This window comes from Solanum dulcamara, chromosome 9 (assembly GCF_947179165.1).
Source record: "Solanum dulcamara chromosome 9, daSolDulc1.2, whole genome shotgun sequence".
NCBI lineage: Eukaryota > Viridiplantae > Streptophyta > Magnoliopsida > Solanales > Solanaceae > Solanum > Solanum dulcamara.
Genome location: NC_077245.1, coordinates 44,361,094 through 44,384,670, shown reverse-complemented (window position 1 = coordinate 44,384,670; position 23,577 = coordinate 44,361,094). Strand labels below are relative to the sequence as shown.

Sequence of the window (23,577 nt, the reverse complement as noted above, 5' to 3'; positions counted from 1 at the left end):
TGTGTAAGTCTTTTGTAATATGCTATATGAATGAAATAAACATTCTGCTAATCTTATCTTTTCTTATAACTTTAAAAGTCTAACAGCATTTACGATTTCTTGTTTTGTCATTTAAAAGGAAGCCTTTAATTGCATATCCTTCACTTTGAGAGGATCCCTTTTCATCTTCAATATGTAACAGTATGATTTTTCCCAGATATAATCACATTTAATTAATTTGCAGGATCATTTGCTGATGAAGATATTGGAAGACAAAAGACAACAGTCTCCTCTGCTGTTGGAAATGCAACTTCAAGTAAAGGATTGGAAGTTGCTATCTCAAACCTCCAGGAGTACTGCAATGGTACAGCAGCAAGCTGCTTATTTCTTTAACTACTGATGTTTTAGTGCTCCTCATGAATTTATTCTAATGCTGTGTTTGCAACTGTTGTTCTTCTTGACTAGCTAGTATTTCACAAACTACCACCTGGAAAAATGGAGAATCTGAATTGCTGCAGAAAGTTCCCTTTTGTTTTAGAGGAGCTTAATATATGATTGAGCTTGTTGATGAAAAAAGTAGAGCAGAAGTAGGTTATTTGTCGGTAGAAAGATATGAAGTTTTAAAAACCTTCTGACAACTCTAAGACAAACTTCTTAAGATATTTCTTAGGATGTTCACATTCTCGCTTTCTGCTTTTATATTTGATTAGCATCTATAATTACGATAATATTTTCTTTGAGAGGGTTTTAGTGTTTGTTATACCTACTGAAAAGGATTGGGTGGTGGATCTACTTGTAAAAGCTGGAATCTAGTGGCAATGTTGTCAATGGCTCACAAAAAGGCGTGCTTTACCTGAAGCTAGGTGCAAAACAGGTTGAGTGCGTCGCTCACTTAGGTAGTTCTTCTGTTCAGGCACCAAGCAATAATACCTGCTTTTTAAAATTATTAATGAGCTCTATCTTGAAGATGGCAACACTAAACAATAACTATCCATCTAATTAGTCCTTCCGTCTCAATTTATGTGAATGTGTTTGATAGGACATAACGTTTAAGAATAAAAGGAATACTTTTGAAACTTGTGGTCTAGAATAAGTTATAGATATTTGTATGGATATAAATCATTTTATTAAGGGTAAAATAGGAATATCATATTAGAAGACTAGACCTCAAAAGGGCATAGAGTTGCAAAATACCTTTTGTTCATTCTCAGGTTACTCATTTTTAATTTCAGAAAATTTCCTGGGGAAAAGTAGTGAGTTCTGTTTTAACTTGTAAAAATTGATTATAGCAAACATTAATTGCGTAATTTCTTTGTAGTTTCAAATGGATTTTATGATATGGGCACATAGTGCTGCATTTTAAGATCTAAAGACGTACTAAGCAGGGTCCTCAATTTTTACATTTGCTGTTTGGATTCCTAGCTTTTGTTTTCTTCTGATGGTTTGGCTAGCTAAAGTGCTCTTGGTTGATATATTTATTTTATGTGTCTTTCCTATGATGTCGCATTCATATTTTCATTTTAAAGGACATTCTAAGTAGTCTTCTTATTTGGTGACCTGCTAGACTTGGAAAACAGACTATTGTCTCGATTTGATGTGGCTACACAGAAGCGTGATTTGTCTACAATGAGTGAATATGGTAAAATTTTGTCACAGGTAAATTAAGCCATTTCAGTAGACCTGTCATAAGTACGTCATGTTAAATCTCTATTAAACTTACTATAAACACGGGATAAGGTGAAAGTTTTTTATTTTTTCTTTGGAATTTGAACTTGATTCTTGGTGTTTTCTATTGAAAAGAACTCTTTGTCTTTTGACATGTTCGTTCTCCAAGTAGTTTAACAGGGGTACCAGTGCCATGCAACACTACGTGGGATTACGTCCCATGTTTGATGTTGAGGTGATGAATGCGGATGCTAAATTGGTCCTTGGTGATGAGGGTGCCCAACCCAGCCCTAGCAATGTTGCTAATGGCCTTTCTTCAATGTTTAAAGAAATTGCAGGTTATTTTGGTTGAAGTTTATAAAAGGGTGCTTCTCTTCTAAATACATGCCTTTTGAATTTTAACACATTATGTTTTCTTCCAGACACAGTGCGAAAAGAAGCAGCTACAATAGCAGCAGTTTTCCCTTCCCCTAAAGATGTAATGTCGATATTAGTTCAGGTATGGTTGATAACTAATGGTGTGCTTGAGGCAGTTATGTCTATCTTGTTTTTGTATGATGGTGCTGTGCCAGCAAAAGTAAGCTAGGTCAGGCTTGTTGTCACAGAATTTTGACAATATATGCATAAAAAGAGTAACATATCTGTGGACGTGTACCAGTTAATTTAGACAAAAACAATATCTAGCCATGAATGTCTGGAGTTTCCTCCAATTTGTCTGCCTGATATTTTCCACTCCAGCAAAGTGCTTACTGAGTGAGTATTTCCACAAAGAAGTGCAATTATGGAACTGGTAACTAATAGATTGAGGTTATGAACAGCGTGTCTTGGAGGATCGTGTTCCAAAACTTCTAGAGAAGCTCCTACTTAAACCATCTCTTGTTAACCCACCTCCCATGGTAGAAGGCGGACTTGTATTAGTAAGTGATGTTACAGAGATTGTTCATTTCTATTCAGAAGAGGAAAATATGGCCTTTGGCTCACTCTTTTGTTGCCTTTGAATGTTCAGTATCTCAGATTGCTGGCTGTCGCATATGAGAAGACACAAGAGTTTGATAAGGACTTGCGCAGTGTCGGATGTGGTGACTTGGATGTTGAAGGTACAAATGAAATGAACCCTTGCGCCATCTCATTGTTACCTTAATGTAGCTGCTGAAATTTAATAAATGTGCTATAAAACAGAGGTGAGCATGTGCCAAAATCTGCATATGATTGCTCTTAATTTGGCAAACATGCTGGTATTTTAAGGATTTACCTTACAGAGATAGGAATGGCAATGGGGCGGTGTGGGCGTGGTGTGGTGCAGGTTTGATCTTATGCGGGATGGGATGGGTTTGACTTATGCGGGTGTGGGGCGGGGTGGGTTGAATAATTTTCTTAAAATCTAATGCGGGGCGGGGCAGGTTGTGGTTTATCTTACTAATTAAACTAAATTTGGTAATTTGAGCTATATTTTATTCAAGTTTTTACTGTATATACTAAAATAAATTATTGCCAAACTTTATTTACTAAAACAATTTTTTAACAATTTTTAATAGGAAAAAACAATATCTAATCTAAAATTAATGTTTATGTACTTGAGTCATACTTAATTGCAATTAAAATAAATGTTTAATCTACATTAACAGTTTGAGTAGTAGCAAGTTGTAGTGATACTTTACAAGACACCAAATAAATGCTTTCATGTCTAAAATTGTGTTTGAAGGGAGATTTTGTTCAAAAATTAGAATCCAGCAAGTAACACCACAAAAAGGAAATTCTGAAATAATATATAAAATTTATCATTTAAATCAATACTTTGGGGTCTTTGAAATTATTCAAAAAAGATAGTAAATTATGCGCGGCGGTCTATGTAGAGTGGGGCTGCGTGGGTTATAAATAGAAAATTTTGTTGTGTGGGGCAGATTAAAATCTTCACAGGTTTATGCGGGTTTGCCCGGCCCCACCCCACCCTATTGCCATCCCTATACAAAGACATGTAAATGCATGATTTAAGACTCTTGAGTCTTCATTCTGCTATCTCTGTCAACTACGACACTTAATGACAAGGTTCTGAAGAAATAAATATTTATCTATTAGGGGAATATTATACACGGCATGGATAGATGAAATTAAAAAGAGGAAATAAAGGAGGACAGGGTGTTCAGAAAAAGTGGAAGGGAAATACAGATTCTTGAAGAAATTTGAGTATTAGGTATTGCTGGAAAGCCAGGTTCTTAATAAAAGAGAAGTCTTGACACCCAAGTTTTGTTCCTTTCGGTCGTTGAAAACATGTACTGCTTTAGACATTATTGATCAGTTACTAATGTAGAGTCCTTTCTATCCTTTACCTGTTTATAAAAGAAATGGTAAATGCATGAGAGTCTATATGAAGTGTTATGTTTCTCATAATTAGCTAAGATTGTTTCTACGTCTGCTTCAGTTCCAAATATTACAGAAAATGTTCTAGTTCTGTTAGGTCACTTACTGTGGCTTACCACCATGGTTCATTTGGGTACTAGAATCAGTTTCTTGAAGAAACGCACTTTTGTTTTTACCACGAGGCCAATCTAGATGGTCTTGACCATAGGCTGTTTCCTTTTATAATTTATTTGACTGACTTTGTTTATGTCGACTATACTTGTCATCTCCGTTTTCTTCTGGTTCAGGTTTGACTGAATCTTTGTTTCTACCACACAAAGATATATACATAGAGTGCGAGCAAGCCTCTCTTAAACAACTTTACAAAGTTAAGGTTTGTGGCAGTTTCTCCTTCTGAACAGTCTATCACACTATTTTCTGTTTAAGGAATCCATTCCATTCTCTTTCTTGCTTAGTTCATAGAAAAAAGTTTTAAGGATAATCACAACTCCTAAAGTAAAATCTATCATAACAAAGAAACTAAAGAAATTATTGTTTGTCAATTTTCTGGTATAAACTGGTTCTGGGGAACCTTGAAATATTTCTTTTCCAAAGCACCAAGTAGGTGACATATAAATTGCAAAATATTTACTCCATATAGGCTCCTGCCAAATCAAACTTAGCTTGCATGAAATTTGGTATGCTAGCTGACAAGGCTACCTGTCTCTGGAGAGCATTAAACAATCTTGAAGCTCCACAATGTAATTGTAACAATATATACCCAACAACTTTCTCAACTTCTGCTCTTGAGCAATTTTGAACAGACCTCTTGCTTTAATTTGTAGATGGATGAACTGCGTAGTGAAAGTCAGCTATCCTCTGAGTCGTCTGGGACAATTGGACGCTCAAAAGGTGCTTCAATAGTACTTTCTAACCCGGAAATTTCTGTCACTGTGGTAACAGAGTTTGTTCGTTGGAACGAAGAAGCAATATCCAGATGCAGTTTGTTTTCATTACAGGTATATATGACATGTTTCAAGATCTTGCTGAAGCTGCACCTTCAGCATCTCTCAGTTGTTTTCCTTTGGCTGGCAGACTAAAGGGAACTACCTATTGTATTAAGGCTCGTGCCAGAGTAGATTTATTCACATCATGTCCATTTTCAATTCCAGTAGAGTTTTTGACCTATTCTCTTAAAAAGATGCTTTAGGCTAGTCAGATTAAAATTTAGATTGAAAAGATGTTTATCCATATGACTGTTGATAGTGATTGTGTAAGTTTCTCTACTTTCGGCATCTTGTATGCGGAGATTTCCCCTGGCACATCAGTAAATTATTTATTTCATAGATAGGTTAGTTGAATAGTGGAAGAGCTATAGCTGACATACATACAGAGAGAGTGAGAGTCTTCTCCATACTTTCTTTAGTAAGAAATATAAATTTTATTCAGAAGACCTTAGTCACCAAGATTGTACTGATTTTATACAAAATAGCTAGATTTGTCCCTTCAAGTATGTAGGCATCTACAAAATCCAGTACTGTATCTATGTCTTTTACAACCATTCCCTCACACCCACCTTTAATCCTATAAAAAAAACTTTTAATTCTAAAAAGACTTGAAACTTCTAGCAAAACAGGAATCTGATTTCTCTCGAAACACATGTGATCTCTTTCTAGCCAAAAGGTCCAAAATATACCTCAAGGAATTCTTCTCCATGCCTACATCTGATCCTTTGCTTTTCTCCTTACCAACTTATTACTGTTTGTTTTAAACTGAAGGCACTGCCACTATATTCAATATAAATTCAATAATGTATACCAGACTTGCCAAGTAAAGTTACAATGTTGGCCTGTAGTAATCAAGTATGTTGTAGTTATCTTTTTTAGTGTTTCTTCTGCTGTTGGTACACGTCTTTAGGCCATTCTCCTAACTTGATGATCTATTTGTTAACTATTATACTTTATAGTTAAAAACCTACAGGGATTAGCTAATTGATTATACGTCTTGTATACAGCCTGCTGCACTTGCTGCTAGCGTTAAACCTATTTTCACATGCCTTCTGGACCAAGTAAGTTCATCACCTCCTTTTACGTTTATAGTTTGTTTCAATTGTTGCCATCTTATAATTCTTTCATCATGTCATTGGGAGCATTCATGAATCAAATACGAATTTCATAGAAGGTAAAATATATATCTTATATGATATATCTAAAATATGTATATATATGCAGTTTACTGCAGATTTAGAATTCATGTAAGTAATTCCTCTAATGCAGAGTAAGGAGTTCTATATTTACTGTTTGCTTTTTCCTTTGGAAATATCTTGCATTTTATAGAAACTTCTCTGATGGTGAAGGCAAAAGTACCATTAAAATTTGCTAATATCTTTTTGCTTTATTGTGGTATAAAGGAGCTTTGACGAGTGTTAAAAGAGTCGGAGGAGACAAGGAAATCTCCCCAAATCTTTGGTTGCACCATACTTGTTTACCCTAGTTATGAATGAGTTTATCAATAATATACAAAATGGGGGATTCAATGGAATATGTTATTTGCAGAAGTTATTTTGTTAATTGCCGAAAGCCCTAAAGTGGCGAAGAAGTCAAACCAAAAGTTTTGAACCATGGAGAAGCACTCAAGAGAGTAATGGTTTTAGGAAAAGTATAAGTAAGCAAAAACCATATACCTACAAGTTTAGCCAACACAAGAAGAAAGGAGTAAGATGACTAAATGCAGTCAATTCAACTTGATGAAGTTGTATGACAGAATTAAAATAGGTTGACTGGAGTGGATAAATGCTAAGGCGGTGTTATGCATTCAGAGGATACCTACCAAAGTAACAGGTAAGTTCTCCAGAATGTTCGCGAAATCTGTAATTTTATATGGAAGTTAATGTTTGGTCTCCAAGGCTCAACAAGTCCACAAAATGAATACCATTAATTATTAGTGGAGAACTTACGTTGGGTCCTCATCCTGGGTACACTAACAACAGGTCTGGTGTTTGACAAGAGTCCTTTTAGATAGGGTAGAAATTATATTTTGATGTACGAATAAGTTCAAGGTTTAGAGGATCCCTAGTTTTTTTGATAACTCCTAATTTGTCCTAAAAATAAGTTATTGGGTATAGAATGAAACAGGACAAACAGAGCTGAGTGGTTACTAAGGATCCATATTACCAGCCCAAACTAATTTGGAATTGAGGCATAACAGTAGTTATGGTACAATTGTTTGCCTCACTCTAGACTTTTGCAGGTCAGTCAATACATAATAGGAGGTCTTGAAAGAGCCAGAGAAGGCCTTACAGAGGCTGCTACCTTAAGGGAAAAGCACTTGCTGGGAACTAGTGTTAGCCGAAGAGTTGCTGCAGCAGCTGCTTCTGCCGTAATTATTCCGTCTTTTCTTATGATCTAAAGTTTTTTACTCTGTCTAACATCTAAATATTAAAGAACGACCAGCTGGATTATTATATGATTGGTTTTATATAGGCAGAAAATGCAGCTGCTGCTGGCGAAAGCAGTTTTAGATCTTTCATGGTATCTGTGCAACGTTGTGGAAGCAGTGTGGCTATTTTGCAGCAAGTGGGTTGGTTTGATACCAGTGAAGTCAATTCAAATCTATGTAGTTGTAGCTGTAATTGGATTCTTGTAACACTCAATTGCACTAAACTCCTGGTTTTCTTTAGTATTTTGTGAACTCCATATCGCGGCTTTTACTTCCCGTGGATGGTGCTCATGCTGCTTCCAGTGAAGAAATGGCAACAGCTATGTCACGTGCAGAAAGTGTTGCTTGTAAGGGACTTCAACAGTGCATTGAAACTGTCATAGCTGAGGTTTGTGATTCAGAATATTTATTCTGCTGTATAGGCTTGATATGTGCTATACGTGGACGCTTATCCTCCCTAGGCAAAATATCTCATTGGTCACTTTTACCAACTATTTTCTGTTTTCCAATTCTTTCATCTGTCCTCTAAAACCAAACATTTTGTTTGATATCATGTTTCCCCTTTGACTGCTTTCAGGTAGAAAGGCTACTGTCAACTGAACAAAAGGCAACAGATTATCAATCACCCGATGATGGCATTATCCCTGACCATCGGCCAACAAGTGCTTGTGCATGGTGAATCCCTATATTAGTTAGAAGATGCATATATGTTAGTCTGTGTCTCTGATATTTCTCCTTTTTTAGAAGTAGAAAGATGTATTCTTGAAACATCAAGAACATATCAAAGTACAAAATTTCAGTTGATCTTGTCATCGCTTTCCTCTTTATATCTGGGGTAGTATATTTTAAGATCTTTGGAAGTTATGTCTTTTTCGGCCATCATTTTATTTCATTATGTACCAGTATACTAATAATATCTCCTCAACCAGTGCCGTAGCATACCTTTCCCGTGTGCTTGAGTCGGCATTCACTGGACTGGAAGGGCTTAGCAAACAAGCCTTCCTGACTGAACTGGTATGTTACCCTTCTTATTGCTTTGACTACTATTATTTTTTGTCCAACACCTTGATGCTGGAAATCTTCTCTTTAAGTATATTTGTCCCAAGATAGGTTGAGTGTATTATATATAGCATCTACCAAAAGTGTTTACAATCGACAAAAGCATCACTTCCTAGTCTTAAAGGGATTCAATCAGATCTGTCACTTCTCTTTATTATCTGTTATGTAAAGTTATCTTCTTGTAACTGCCCGTTAATACTGTTGCTAGACGTACAGCAACTGATCCTTGACCCAATCGGTCATTTTTATAGTTTGAGAGAGTATTCTGTTTTTGGAAATTGTTCGGTGGCTTGTTTGAAATTGCATAATCAACTGAATTACCTTTACACATGTCCTAGCCTGTAACTCTAAAAAATCACCAATTGACAAAACCACCCATGAAATTGATCTGCTAAGAAGTTACACATGGTTGGTTTGTGCATACACACATTTGTTATGTGAATGCTGGGAAGAAATTGAAATTTGTCCCTGCACCCATTTTAGTGCTATGCGTTTCTGTTGTTGTCTGACAATTCAACCATGTCTAAATTATCTGCTACTGTTTTGATTCTGTATTTACTTCTCTTTGCCAGAATTTCTTTTATTGATACTATGTGTATTTTTAAAATGTTCTAATAGGGGAATCGCTTGCACAAGGGGTTGCTTAACCATTGGCAGAAGTTCACTTTTAATCCTAGGTAATTCCTTTCTCTTGTTCATTCGATGTAGTAGCAGTAGTAGTAGTAGTTTCTAGGTATATCAAGGTCCCACTGGTATAGGTATTGCAGCAATCGCCACATCATTTATGTCTAATTCTAACATTATTGTGGTAACTGGTATATGATGCTAGGACTAATTTGGTTGAACAGGCAAGGACTTTACCTTCTTCCTCTATGGATAGGGCAATGTAACACACAACGGATCAGTCAGAAAGGAGATCAAATCGATCACACATCCTTTTACTTTCTCACAAGTGAAGCCTTTGACCTTTATAAGCCTAAGCTTTCATATACAACAATAACAACGTATCAAGTGAAATTCCACAAGTGAAGTTTGGGAGGGTAAAATGTACTCAGACGTTACCACTACCTCATGAAGGTAGAAATGCCGTTTTCGAAAGATATCCCGGTATAAAGAAGAAGATAGTACAACAAATTGAAACAAGGAACAATACAAAAGTAGCCAAAACAGCACTAAAATCATGCGATAATCAAAAAATCATAAACAACCTACTAGGATAATACAACTACATATGATAGAAATAAATAAAAACAAGAACTACAATAAGACAACACTATACTACCTACTACCCTTCTACTCTAATACGTGTCCTCCACACCCTTCTATCTAGGTTCGTGTCCTTAGTAACCTGAGCTACATCATATCATATCTTATCACCACTCCTCAATACATCTTCGGCCTACCTTTGCCTCTTCTTTTACCCTCTATAACCAACCTCATACACCTTCTCATTGGTGCATCTATATATCTCCTCTTCACATGTCCAAATCATCTCAGTCTCACTTCCCTCATCTTGTCCACCATGGAGGCCACACCCACCTTATTCCAAATATCTTTATTTCTAATCTTATTGCTCATAGTATGGCCACACATCCACCTCAACTTCCTTATCCTCACAAATTGCATCTTTTGGATATGGGAGTTCTTCACTGGCCAACACTCAGTCCCATACAATAATGTCGGTTTAACTACCACTCTCTACAACTGACCTTTGAGTTTCAATGGTACCTTTTTATCACACAAGACTCTAGAGGCAAGCCTCCACTTTATCCACGCCGCACCTATATGGTGTGTGATATCATCGTCCATATCCCCACTCCCCTAGATTATAGATCCAAGATACTTGATTCTATCTCTCTTGGGTATATTTTGTGTGTCAAGCCTTACTTCCACGCCTACCTCACCTACCTGATGCATCACATCATTGAATTTGCGCTCCACATATTCTTAGTTCTGCTCAACCTGAACCCTTTTGTCACGATCCAAGCTACACCCTAGACATGAAACGGCGAATAGAATCTCAAAATATCCTAATCAAGCCTCTTAGCATAAGCATGATTTAAAATAACAAGATAATCAAAAGAAATTAAATGCGGAATATAAGCCCCCAAAATAACAATCTCAACATAAGGAGAATTTAAGTATTCTGATAATGCGGAACAACATGCTAAGTTTGACATAGCCTCTACTAACATAGATGGGGCATAGGAAAAGCCCTAACTCACCAAAATAATTTGAAACTGAAATAAGTATGAAAAGATAGACGTAAGGGAACTCATAAAACTAAAATGCAAACAAACTTGAATCAAACAAGAAACTCTTCCTCTTCCCCTTCCCCTTCCTCCTCCTCTTCCTCTACTTCCTTCTCCTCTTCCTCCTCCTCTTCCTCTCCCTCTTCCTCGTTTTCCTCTTCCTCCTCGTCTTCTTCTTCCTCTTCCCCTTCTTCGGCTTCGTCTTCTTCTTCCTGTTCGTCCTCCTTTTCCTCTTCTTTCTCCTCTTCCTCTTCCTCTTCTTCCTCTCCCTATTCCTTCTCTTTCTTTTCCTCCTCCTCTTCCTCTTCCTCTTCCTCTTCCTCTTCCTCTTCTTCCTCCTCCTCCTCCTCTTCTTGTTCTTCTTCTTCTCCTTCCTCCTCCTCTTCTTCCTCCTCCACCTCTTTCTCCTCCTCCTCCTCTTCTTCTTCCTCTTTCTCTTTCTCTTCCTCTTCTTCTTCTTTTTCTTCTTCATCTTCGTCTTCTTTCTTCTCTTCCTCTTCTTTATTGCTTTCCCTTTACTTCAAAATTCGATATACTGCAAATGTGAATCTTTTCGAGCGAAATATATCAAAAGACTCGAAATATCGAGAGAATTTCATATCTAAAATTTAGGACTGTTTAGAGGAGATTTTAAGCTGGATTGAATAGCCAGTGTATACTTCGTGCATATTAAGCTATATTCAACTTTTTGAGTGTATCATAATATATAGTCAGTGTATAGTCTGTATATATTTTTTATGACTTTTGACTATTTTTATGTAAATAAAAACATGACTATATTTGTTGTAAACTTATTATTTTATTCTATATATTTGAAACTATCGCTTGTTGTTATTGATAGTGATGTGATTGAGCACACCATTAAAGTTGAAAAGAAAAATTATTGAGTTTTTGAGAAGTGAAAACATACTGACCTTGTTTAAAATGACTAGTTTAGAGTACGTGCCTTGCACGTGTGTGCCACGTAAATTAATATATATATAAAGATCAAATAAATAATATTTGTCACTAAAATTAATATAATAATATAAATATAAATAAATAAATGTTATATATTATGAACTTGCGAAGATGAGAGTCAATTAAATTATTTTATAGTGTTTGTACCTATAGATATGTTAATGTTTACATAAAATAACAAAAACAACAGATAGTAACAAAACAGAAACTACAACAAAATAATACGATAATCGAGATTTAAAACAATACGATTAAACTTAACCTCGACACAAAAATTCATCAAAATCAGACCAAACATTTATCTACCTCCTGTATATTAAGGAGAATAGAATATCAGACACACATCAAACCCTAATACCAACCAGCACAAAAAATAATACTAAGCATGTAATATTACATAGCAGAAACACCAAGATAAAAAAACAAAAATAGATGAAACAAAAAATAAATGACAGATGAAAGTGAAAAAAAGACATTGACTATAATATAGATTTGGAATATATATATACTATCCCTATTTAATATATAATCTATAAACTGAAAAATCTAATTTAAATTTCCATGAACATTAATGTATTCAAAGATGACCTTGTCAAGATATTTGTCAATTGGCAATTATGAAAACATAGTCAATTTGAAGTCTCCTTTCTATATGAATTGATTCATCTACTATTTATGGTGATAGATCTCTGACCCTATTCAAAAACACATACGTTAGTTGGAAATCAAAAATAAATATATTATTCTTAATTAGTAATAGAATTTATATATAACAGACACAAGGATAAAATAGTTCTTGTCCTGACAGAATTCATATGGTTTTAGAACTTCAACGCTCTTGTGTTAAAATAAGAAAAGGATTCATATATTAATAAAAAAATTAAATACCTATAATTAGTTGACTTCGGCATCAATAATCCTTAGCGTTCTAATTATAACCAAAAAAAGACTCCTAATCAAAAAGGAAAAAATCTCCCAAAAACAGAAGAGTATAACCAAATCTTTCGTGTGTTTTAGGAGACTTAATTTTTTAAGTACACCTCTCACCATATATTTTAGAATTTCTAAATTTAAAATATTATAAAGATACTTAATTAATAATTTGAAGAAAATAATAAATGATGATTTTGTCTAAAAAAGAATCTTTTAATAAAAGGCAAAAAGTTAGATGAATACAAATACATGTTGATATGTTGATGAGAGGAAACATTCAAACTCTTATAATATAGTTTTTTTAAACCATAAAAAAGGACTCCTTTTAAAAGGAATTTTTATAAAAATATATAATTTAATAAAAATAATGAAATCTAAATAGTCTATACTTTCGCTATAAAGGAAATTGAAAGTGCTCGAAAATTTGAGCTTAAACACAAAACATCACGATAACTCACCTCCTTTTGAGTTTTCCCTTTTAAAAATTTTGAAGCTCTAATTTGATAAGAAATCTACAAAAAAATATCAACGATTAAATTTATAAATGCACCCACTCAGATGCTAAAGAATCAATTTAAATAAATACTTAGACAGCAAAATTAAGATGCAGTGAATAGAATAATGCCAATTTCTTGTATTTTTTTTTTAAAAAGAGCAAAAAAAAAAAAGATGTCATTAAAGTCAAAGTCCAAATATGCACTGTATGCTCTGGCAACCTTACCAGCTCCGGTGCTTCAATCGAACCAACTTGATTTGGAATTGCTTGTCCATATACTTTTTGAGATCTGGAGGCTGATCAAATTTACTCATCTTTTTTCTATTTTTCTGTCGCTGAGAAAGGCAATGGCGAGCTGAAAGCTATTGTAGAACCTTTATTTTTAGTGTAAATACTTTGCACATGTGTATCTCATTAATCAATAAAACTACATACAAAAAGAAGATAAGTATTAAAACATAACAATTGACGTTAGAATAAAGGCTATAAATAAATATTGTATCTCAAATATGTTATTGTCTATTGTAACTGTGGATGTCATTCTATTATTTATAGAAAAAAATATCCAAGAAAACCTTTTTCTACCGAGAAAGTTTATTGAGCTGTGATGTATTATGTAAATATGTAGTTAGTTGTTAATGTGGGCCCTACACTAATTAGTTTGTTAGTAGTGATTAGTTTGTTAGTAGTTTGTTAAGTAGTTATTAAGGGTGGTTGTTAACAGTGGGTTAAGTACACATATATGTATGTGTGATACACAGTGTAAAAGAAGAGAAAAAGGAAGCATCACTTTACTCTTCTCTCTATTCAGAAAAATCTCAATTTCTCTCTCAACTATCAATTAGGTCTTCCTCTCTAAGCCATCGATGTTACTCATCTTCCATTTCGACATGGTATCAGAGCAGGGTATCGACTGAGAAGCTGGGGCTCGTCGGAGAAGCGGAAAGGCGTACTATTGCCGTCGAAGCTCAGAGCTGGAAACCATGGGAGATCTTTCACAACTGCAATCATCAAGTGAAAAAATCGTCATAGAACATGGGCATCCTTTGTATGTGCACCCATCAGACACATCGGGATGTGTCTTAGCACCGGTGAAACTCACCGGATCTGAAAATTATGGAGTGTGGAGTCGAGCTATGAGGATCTCCCTTCTAGCCAAGAAGAAGTGAGGTTTCGTGACTGGTACATGCACGAAGGAGTCATTCAACGAATCGCTTCATGAGCAGTGGAAGATGGTGAACGCGATTGTGCTTTCGTGGATCATGAACACGGTATCAGAGAGCTTGTTGAGCGGCATCATGTACGCATCAGATGCACACTTAGTCTGGGAGGATCTGAAGGAAAGCTTTGACAAGGTAAATCGAGTGCGAATTTTTCAAGTGCACACAACTATTGCAAATCTCAAATAGGGAACAAGTCCAGTGTCAATATATTTTTCAAAATTGAAGGAGTTGTGGAGTGAATCCGATTTGATAGCTTCTTCTCCGAACCGTGGTTGTCCAAAGTCGAAGGACTATATTGAGTATCTACAGGAGAAGAGGTTGATGTAATTTTTGAGTGGCTTGAATGATTCATGCGATCAAGCTAAGCGGCAAATTCTGATGAAGTCCAATGCACCATCTGTGAACCAAGCCTATGCTCTAATAGTGCAAGATGAAAGTGAGCAGGTAAATGCTGAAAATTCCAATTCCATAGCAATGCTAGCCAAGAGAAATGACAACTATAAAGGAAGCAATTCAATGTATTGTGAGAACTGTCACATGCGAAACCATACAAAGAAGGAATGTTACAAACTTGTTGGCTATCCTTCAGAAAGAGATGGCAGAGCCAACAGAAAGGTGGATGGAGGAAGGATAGATACAGAGAAAGGTACAAGAGGGATAATAGTGAAGGATGGAGAAAAGAAACACATGCTGCAATGGCTAGTAATGCAGATTGCTTTCAAGAGAAATATGCAGGTAAGGATGATAATGGGGGTCAGTATGCTGATGACAACAACAGAAGAGGCGATGGCAAGACTAATCATCATGATTCAGAAAATCAGTACAAGCATCATGGCAGTAACTCTAAGGAATATCAAGCCGATATGACAGGTATTGTGACTTGTTTGATGTCCCAACTAGAAGGATGTGACTGGAGAGTTGATTCCAGAGCCTCTCACCATGTTACTGCAAATGACAAAATGCTCAAGAATATTCATAGCCTGCAAAATAATAAAGGAGTAAGGATGCACCTGCCAAATGGAAGCACAGTGCCAATTACACACAGGAAGTGTAGAACTGTTTGGCCAGGAGAGAATCACAAATGTGTTGTTTGTGCCTGATTTTAAATACAATCTATCATCAGTATCACAATTAACCAAAGAGCTATGTTGCTCAGTCAATTTTTTCCCTGATCACTGCATCTTTCAGGATCTCTACAGTGGCAGGGTGAAAGGGATTGGTAAATTGCAAGGAGGACTGTACATTTTCCAAGGGACAGTTGAAGACTCTAATGAACAAAGAATAAAAGATATGAGGCAAGTCTACCTAGCAGATGCTGATGAAAGGTGCAACTTATGGCATAGAAGACTGGCCACCCCTCTATATCCACTATGAAGACTATGGCAGAATTCCAAAATAAGATTGGCAAAAATGTGCATAACAATTGTAGAATATGTCCATTAGCAAAGCAGACCAGATTACAATTTCCTATAAGCATTTTTAGAGCAAATCAGCCTTTTGAACTATTGCACCTAGATTTTTGGGGTCCTTATAAAACTCCTACGTTTGATAAGAAGAATTATTTTCTCACTATTATTGATGATCATACCAGATATACTTGGATTCATTTGTTGCAGCTGAACACTGAAGTAATTGTAGTTTTGAAACAATTTTTTGTCCTTGTGAATACTCAATTTAATTGCAAAGTCAAGACCATTAGGTCTGACAATGGCACTCAGTTCTTTAACTCTCAAAGTTGTGAGTTGTTGCAGAGCCTAGGGATAATTCATCAAAACATCTGTCCTTATACACCTCAACAAAATGGGGTGATTGAGAGGAAACACAGGCAGATCTTGGAGATGGCAAGAGCTATTAAGTTTCAAGCTGCATTTCCAATAAAGTACTGGGGGTTTTGTGTTAAAACTGCAGTATACCTTATGAACAGGTTGCCATCCAGTGTTCTGAAGGGATGTACTCCTTATGAATTGTTATATCACAGCAAGGCATCCCTTGATCATGTAAGGGTACCTGGCTGCTTATGTTTTGTTACTATACTGCCTAGGTTTGACAAGTTTGCTCATAGAGCCAAGGAGGCTGTATTCATGGGTTTTTCAGAAACACAAAAGGGTTATATTGTGCTTGACTTATCTACTAACAAATTTTTTGTTAGCAGGGATGTGGTGTTCCATGAAACTGACTTTCCTTTTAGCAACCTTGCAGACTCAGAGGATAGCACATTTCTTCAACTGAGCCATGTTGATACTCTATATGATTTCCCTGCTCCTGCTCACATTTGCCAGACTCCACTAGTAGCAGCAAGGGGGGCGTATTCAGCTACTGACAATGATGATGGTGATGCTACTGCAGATACATACATGGTTGATGCTGAACCTGATGAGGCTGACCCTACTGAAGCTGAACCATTACAACCTAACAAGTTCCATTGCAGCATAGTATTGTTACTCATGTTGTCACTGGCAACAGACCAATCAAGTCAACCAAGCAACCTGGATGGTTGAATGACTATGTTGTCAACACCAGTCAGGATCACATCTACTCTATAAGTAAGTATCTGACATATGTAGGAACATCAGAAAAATATAGAAGCTATTTAGCAAAATTCTCTGCCTTAGCTGAACCAAAAAATTTCAAGGAGGCTTTAAGGGATGTAAGGTGGATAGAAGCTATACAGCAGGAGATCAAAGCCCTTAGGATAATCATACTTGGAAGGTTGTTGATCTTCCAAATGGTAAGAATGCAGTTGGCTCTAAATGGGTATATAAGATCAAATATAAGGCAAATGTAGAAGTAGAAAGATTCAAGACAAGGTTGGTGGCAAAAGGATACAGTCAAAAGGAAGGTCTTGATTATCATTAGACCTTCTCCCTAGTGGAAAAAATGGTCACTGTGAGATCAATGATTGCACTGGCAGCCTCAAAAGGATGGAAACTTCATCAAATGGATGTATACAATGCATTCTTGCAAGGAGATCTTTATGAAGAAGTGTATATGGAGATACCAGAAGGGTTCAAGAGACAGGGGAGACCAAAGTATGCAGGTTATTGAAGTCCCTGTATGGCCTAAAACAGGCATCAAGACAATGGAACATCAAGTTGACTGATGCACTGATATTTGCAGGGTTCACACAAAGCCTTCATGACTACTCACTCTTCACAAGGAGGTCAGGTAACAACATTGTCATAATACTTGTATATGTAGATTATCTTTTCATCATTGGAGATAGCAATAGTCTCATAGAAGCAGCAAAACAGATTCTGCAATATGACTTCAGAGTGAAAGACTTGGGAGAACTCAAATATTTTCTTGGCATAGAAGTTCTGAGATCACAATATGGCATCATCCTTAATCAAAGGAAATACACACTGGAGCTAATATCAGAAATGGGCTTAGGAGGTGCAAAGCTAGCTGCTACACCACTGGAAGCTGGAAGCAAGTTAACCACTGTGGAATATGACAAGGCTGTTGGAGCTGAAGGAGATGAAGCTTTGGAAGAAGTCTCAAAATATCAAAGGATGATAGAAAGACTGTTGTATGTCACCATCAATTGGCCAGACATCAGCTTTGCAGTCCAAACACTAAGTCAATTCATGCAAGAGCCTAAAACATCACACTGGGAAGCAGCTGTTAGAGTAGTCAGATACATGAAAAATGCACCAGGCTAGGGCCTTATTTTCAGAGCACAACCTACACAGGAGATAACATGTTGGTGTGATTCAGATTGGGTAGCATGCCCCAACATAAGAAGATCCATCACAGGCTATGCTGTGAAGTTTGGAGAGTCACTCATATCTTGGAAATCAAAGAAGCAGCAAACAATATCCAAGAGCTCAGCTGAAGCTGAGTATAGAAGCATGGCAGCTGTTGTTGCAGATGTTACTTGGCTGCTGGACCTGTTCAGTGAGCTTGGAGTGGAAGCTCATAAGCCAGTAGTTGTTTGGAGTGATAACAAGACAGCGATTCAACTAGCAGCAAATCCAGTTTACCATGAGAGACCAAAATATATTGAAATTGATTGTCACTTTATAAGGGACAAGATAAAGGAAGGAATCATCAAAGCTGAATTTGTGAAGACAAATGATCAGCAAGCAGACCTGATGACAAAGGGACTGAGCAGACAACAACATGTGTATTTGATGGACAAGTTGGGAGTGTTGGATGTTATGCACCCTCCAACTTGAAGGGGAGTATTGACACATGAGTGCTGTGATGTATTATGTAAATATGTAGTTAGTTGTTAATGTGGGCCCTATACTAATTAGTTTGTTAAGTAGTTATTAAGGGTGGTTGTTAACAGTGGGTTAAGTACACATATATGAATGTGTGATACACAGTGCAAAAGAAGAGAAAAAGGAAGCATCACTTTACTCTTCTCTCTATTCAGAAAAATCCCAATTTCTCTCTCAACTATCAATTAGGTCTTCCTCTCTAAGCCATCGATGTTACTAATCTTCCATTTCGACAAAGTTAATTTTAATTATGATGAAAAATTAGAATAAACCCTAACGAAAAGACTCCTAAACTTGAAAACAATTAATTGAGTTAAGTCTAAACTTGGAAACCAGTAAAGGACCTATGTCTAAGTTTCAGCCGTAATAAAAATACTCCTAAACTCATAGGAGTCTTTTTAATTAAATAGTTGTAGCCTAACTCACAAAGGTAACAATTAAATGACTTTTATTAAATATTAAAAAATGATTAAATATTTTTTTATATAGAAAATAGGAAAAAAGACGATTTTGTCTAAAGGATGGTCTTTTAATGAAGGGCAAAAAGTCTAATCAACATTTTAAGGATCTTCATTCTTTTAATATAGTATAGATTTGAGAACAAATATTAGAAAACGAATTGATGATGATTTTTACATTTTTATTGTTGATAATACTGGTATTAAATAAAGTGGAGTTCCCTCTTTACTAGAAGGATACAGTGATGCTAACTTAATTTTTATTCAGGTGAGACAAAGTACATGAGTGATTAAATGTTTACCCTTAGTACGTTTGTGGGGAGAGGGGGGGGTCATACTATGGAATCTGAATTTGCTATTTTGGAGTTGGTTAGTGATGAGGCCAAGTGGTTAAGAGACCTCTTAGTGAATATTTGTCATGACCGGAGTCTATACCTTACTCGAGATACGATACTTAAAACCATGAGTGATCCCAAACTAACCTTTGGCATAACATATCCAAGCATACTATATGAAAACTAAAGTGGAAGCTGAAAACGTAATGAAATGAAATACTAACTTGACATAAAACTGAAAGGAGATTTAAAAAGACAATTCATGAATCAACTACTAATGTCTAAAATAAGCCTCTATAGTCTAGAATGAATGAAAATAACTCTGTCGGTACATGGCCCCATCTACCTCAAAATCCAATGTCAAAACAAGGAAAGTCTAATAAACTAAATCTGTGTAGTCCCCAAGTGAGGAGGACTCACCAACTGCTGACTGAAAATGCTGCAACCTTACTAGTCATGAGTCTGAGAATGAGCGTCGGAATTTACATCATAAAAAGGATGCAACGCAGAGAAAAGTATGTGGTCAGTACATAGAATGTACTGAGTATGCAAGGTATGTTAAACATAAATGTAACAAGGGACAATATTCATAGAGAGTGAGATAAGATATCATAAGTCATATCATAGTGAGAACAAAAAGGCATTCTGATACGTAAATATCTTTTTGGGAACTATTTCTCAAATACATAAAGATGAGTCTAATTTGATAGCCAATAAGGAACATATTTACATAAGATGACTTATTTGAAAATGTACCATGAATATTAAGAACATAACATGAAAAGTGCATATATTGGGGAGTTTCTTTTAACCGACATATACCATGTGAGCTCATGATGTCCAACGTATAATCCTAGTTGGAAGGGTTGCCCTATACTTTGCTAGGGTATAGAATCTATCTATCTATGTGGATCTACTATCTGGGCCTCAAAGGGCTAAAGGAGTCGTCCGACAAAGCGGCATAAAACTACACATATAGTTATGGAACTTGGGTTTTCTGTGTCCTCTCGATGCTAAATAGTCCTCCCAAAATAACATACATATCTATTGATGCTCATAAGTATGAAAACTATCTATCTATCTAGATCAAGTGTGAGACTATGCTCAAAAATCATATCTCAAATAGCATGTGTTTGAAGTAAATCCATTTCATGTTTAAAAGTCATAAAGATTTACAGTTAATAAATCATGCTAAATCAGTTTAATAAGGTTTAATAACTGAACTGAAACAAGGAAGAACGCGAGTTAATGAGGAAAGATCATAAAGTTCATAAAAATCCTAACTTGGCTTCTAGCAATCGTGTAAAAATTTGAATAAAAACAATAGTTTAGGTATGAGAGTGAAGGGATATTCTCATTGAAGCCCTACATACCTGAGAGAATGGAATTTGAAGGAAGGACTTGTTTAGATGCCTTGGAACACTAGCTTTTGTCTTGCTTACGGTAGTTTCTGAATTTGAGGGAGTTAAGAGCATAGAAAACCGTGAAAAAACTAAGTTTTGAACATAATAGACACTTATTAGAAAACCAAAAAACGTCGCGTCTTAGGCTTAGGAAGAGTGGGAAAAGACAAGAAATCTTGGCTTAAAAACTATTGGGCAATTTCCACAGGCGCCATTTACAGTCCGTAGTTTGGTTTATGGATTGTATATTCCGCTCGTGAAACTGATGCTTAAAAATGGAGTTTTTGAAGTTCGGTCTACAAGTTGATAGGACGACCCATAGATGGGTTTACAACTCCTAAATGGGGTCGTGAAAGTCAGGCTTAAAAATCAAATTTCTGAAGTTCATTCAACGATCAACGTTTACAACCCGTAAATGGTTCTATGGGTCATAAATGGGTCCGTAGAAATTAGACAAATTCTGAGTTTCAGCACTTGATCCACGATTCAATAGTACTGCTCAGAGATGCATCCACGACCCGTAAAATGGGCTCGTAAACCTCAAACTATAATTTTCCTGTCTCTGATGTTTGATTTACAAACCCCATCTACGGCCCATTGATCTACGGTCCGTAGAAGCATCTACGGGCTGTAAAAGGTGTCCATAAATTCCATACTTTAGCAGACTTAAAACTTCAAAAATTTTTGCAGCTTCTAATGACTTGATCTGGACTTAGGAATTTCTAAGGCGTTACAATATTACATTGGAATATAACTAACATATTAATTTTTGTGTCTATGTTATGATTGTCATGGCTATAGCGAAAAATAAATTTTAAATAATCACATTTATTTGAGATAATGTGATAAAGCAACTACTATGGATGAAATTATTTACGTAAGTTATGTGTAGTCAAGAGTGAATCTGGTCAATTCACAGACTAAAAGAAACATCGAGGAGTGAAATTTTAGTCAAGTTGAAAAAATTTACAATGTTGGTAACCCAGCCTATGTGATTGGAGATCTCATAAATTAGGTTCATATGGGTAATAACAAGCCATTAGATAATCAAGTATGCACCATGAAATTATGTCCCTCATATGATGTGTGAATATAGTGCAATATTGCAAGCCTAAGTTAGGCTGAGTAAAACTCTTAATCAAATTCATAGCCTTTATGGGTGGCGTATTGCTCTGCAGAATACAATTGATAATTGGACCTATATTAGTGCGGAGTGTGGAAAATAGATAGCAATTCTTTCTCTTCTTCTTTTATTTTCCTGAATTTTATATTATTTAATCTTTGTTAGTTTATGACTCCTAATTTTATACTAGAAGAGTTTGTTGAATCCTGAGGGATACACCTACGCCGGGTGAAATAACCTTAAAGACAGTGTCATTGCTACGCCTCTAGCTTTAAAGAATTTCTTTTAGTGTTCATGATCAAGTATTTTCCGTAAGATTTCCAACAGAAAGCACTCTGAACTGAGACCAACATCTCTCAATGGTTAGAAAATACATAAAACGCAAAACTTTATGCTCTGTATCTGCTTTGACCATTAGGTAAACCCCCCTATTTGTATTGTGCATCTGCTGAAAGTTGCTTCATCAACTGAAATATTCTCTCTCGACTTCTGCAGTGGAGGATTGCGTTTGAAGCGTGACATAACAGAATATGGAGAGTTTGTTCGTAGTTTCAATGCTCCTCAGGTTGATGAGAAATTTGAACAACTTGGAATGTAAGTTGCAAGGTTTCTGAAAATTTTAGGCCTTAAGCAAAATATATTTTCCTCTAATGTTTCCTGTTTTGATTTTTGCTTCAGCATAGCAAATGTGTTTATTGTTGCTCCTGAAAGTCTAGGCCCGTTGTTTGAAGGAACTCCAAGCATTAAGAAAGATGCTCAAAGGTAACTAAGATGTTGACATATTCATGTTCTTTCATGCATCTGTTCAAGTGAAAGGTAAACTACAGCTTTTTAATAATCAAAATTTTTTCTTTCTGAATAGTAATATAACAAAAGGTTGAATAACTTCTACCTTGTGTATGGTTCTGTCCGTACAAGTTTCAAAAGCCAGGCAGTTTTCTTAATTCTTTCATCTCTTGCTGACCTTCTTTTCAACCTAGAATTTTTTTTGAATAAACATTTCTTGTCTGCAAAATCAGGTTTATTCAACTTCGTGATGATTACAAGAATGCAAAACTTGCATCAAAGCTCAGCTCCTTGTGGAATTAGCTTAGTTGGATCAGAAATTACATTCTGAAGATAAGAAAGCTTATTCTTCTGATAGCCTAGATAGATATGGCGAATCTCTTCCATCTCATATTGGATCTTTTTATTTCCGAGCTGGAAAATATGGTGAAGTTTTGTTAATTTAAGGTAGTTCATCCTAGTTCTAAGTCTTTTTTCGAGCTAACGTTGGGTTATTCTTCACTCTCCCTTTGATGGATATATTTTTGAAACGTGCAAAAGTTTCTCTTGATTTTTGCTAGATGCGCCTGTTGCTATATTGTTAACGATCGACGAGAAAGATATAGTTTATTTTTTTTGGTATAAAGAGGTATCTTTTTTTCCTGTGTTGAAACTTTTTGCACTTACCAAAGAATATGCATTCTTCACACCTAGTAAGATGTATAGCTACTTGTTATTACTTAGTATGGGCGGGGCAACGGCTTCCCCCATGTGCCCCAAATGAAGCTATTTCCCCACTTTCACTTTAAGGTTATTTCCAACTTCGATATTAGTATTAGTTTTTTTTCCCCAATTACATTCATCTTGACGAGCAAGTAACAAGCTCATAAAGAAAAACTAAAGAATTGAGTGGGTCATATGATTA

At 35.8% G+C, this 23,577-nt stretch overlaps 1 protein-coding gene across 1 annotated transcript; it reads left to right on the top strand.

Annotated features, from left to right (window-relative positions):
- Positions 1–216: 216 nt before the first annotated feature.
- LOC129903666 (exocyst complex component SEC10b-like) lies at positions 217–23,232 on the top strand (the record flags this gene model as incomplete). Its single annotated transcript, XM_055979213.1, has 18 exons — positions 217–343; positions 1,544–1,635; positions 1,817–1,982; positions 2,067–2,143; positions 2,463–2,561; positions 2,651–2,741; positions 4,290–4,375; positions 4,827–5,000; positions 5,996–6,049; positions 7,231–7,359; positions 7,464–7,556; positions 7,661–7,807; positions 7,997–8,094; positions 8,349–8,433; positions 9,097–9,155; positions 22,383–22,481; positions 22,566–22,649; positions 22,907–23,232. Coding segments are annotated over 18 exons (1,830 nt in total), but the record flags the coding sequence as incomplete, so codon positions are not given.
- Between the last annotated feature and the right edge of the window lie 345 nt (positions 23,233–23,577).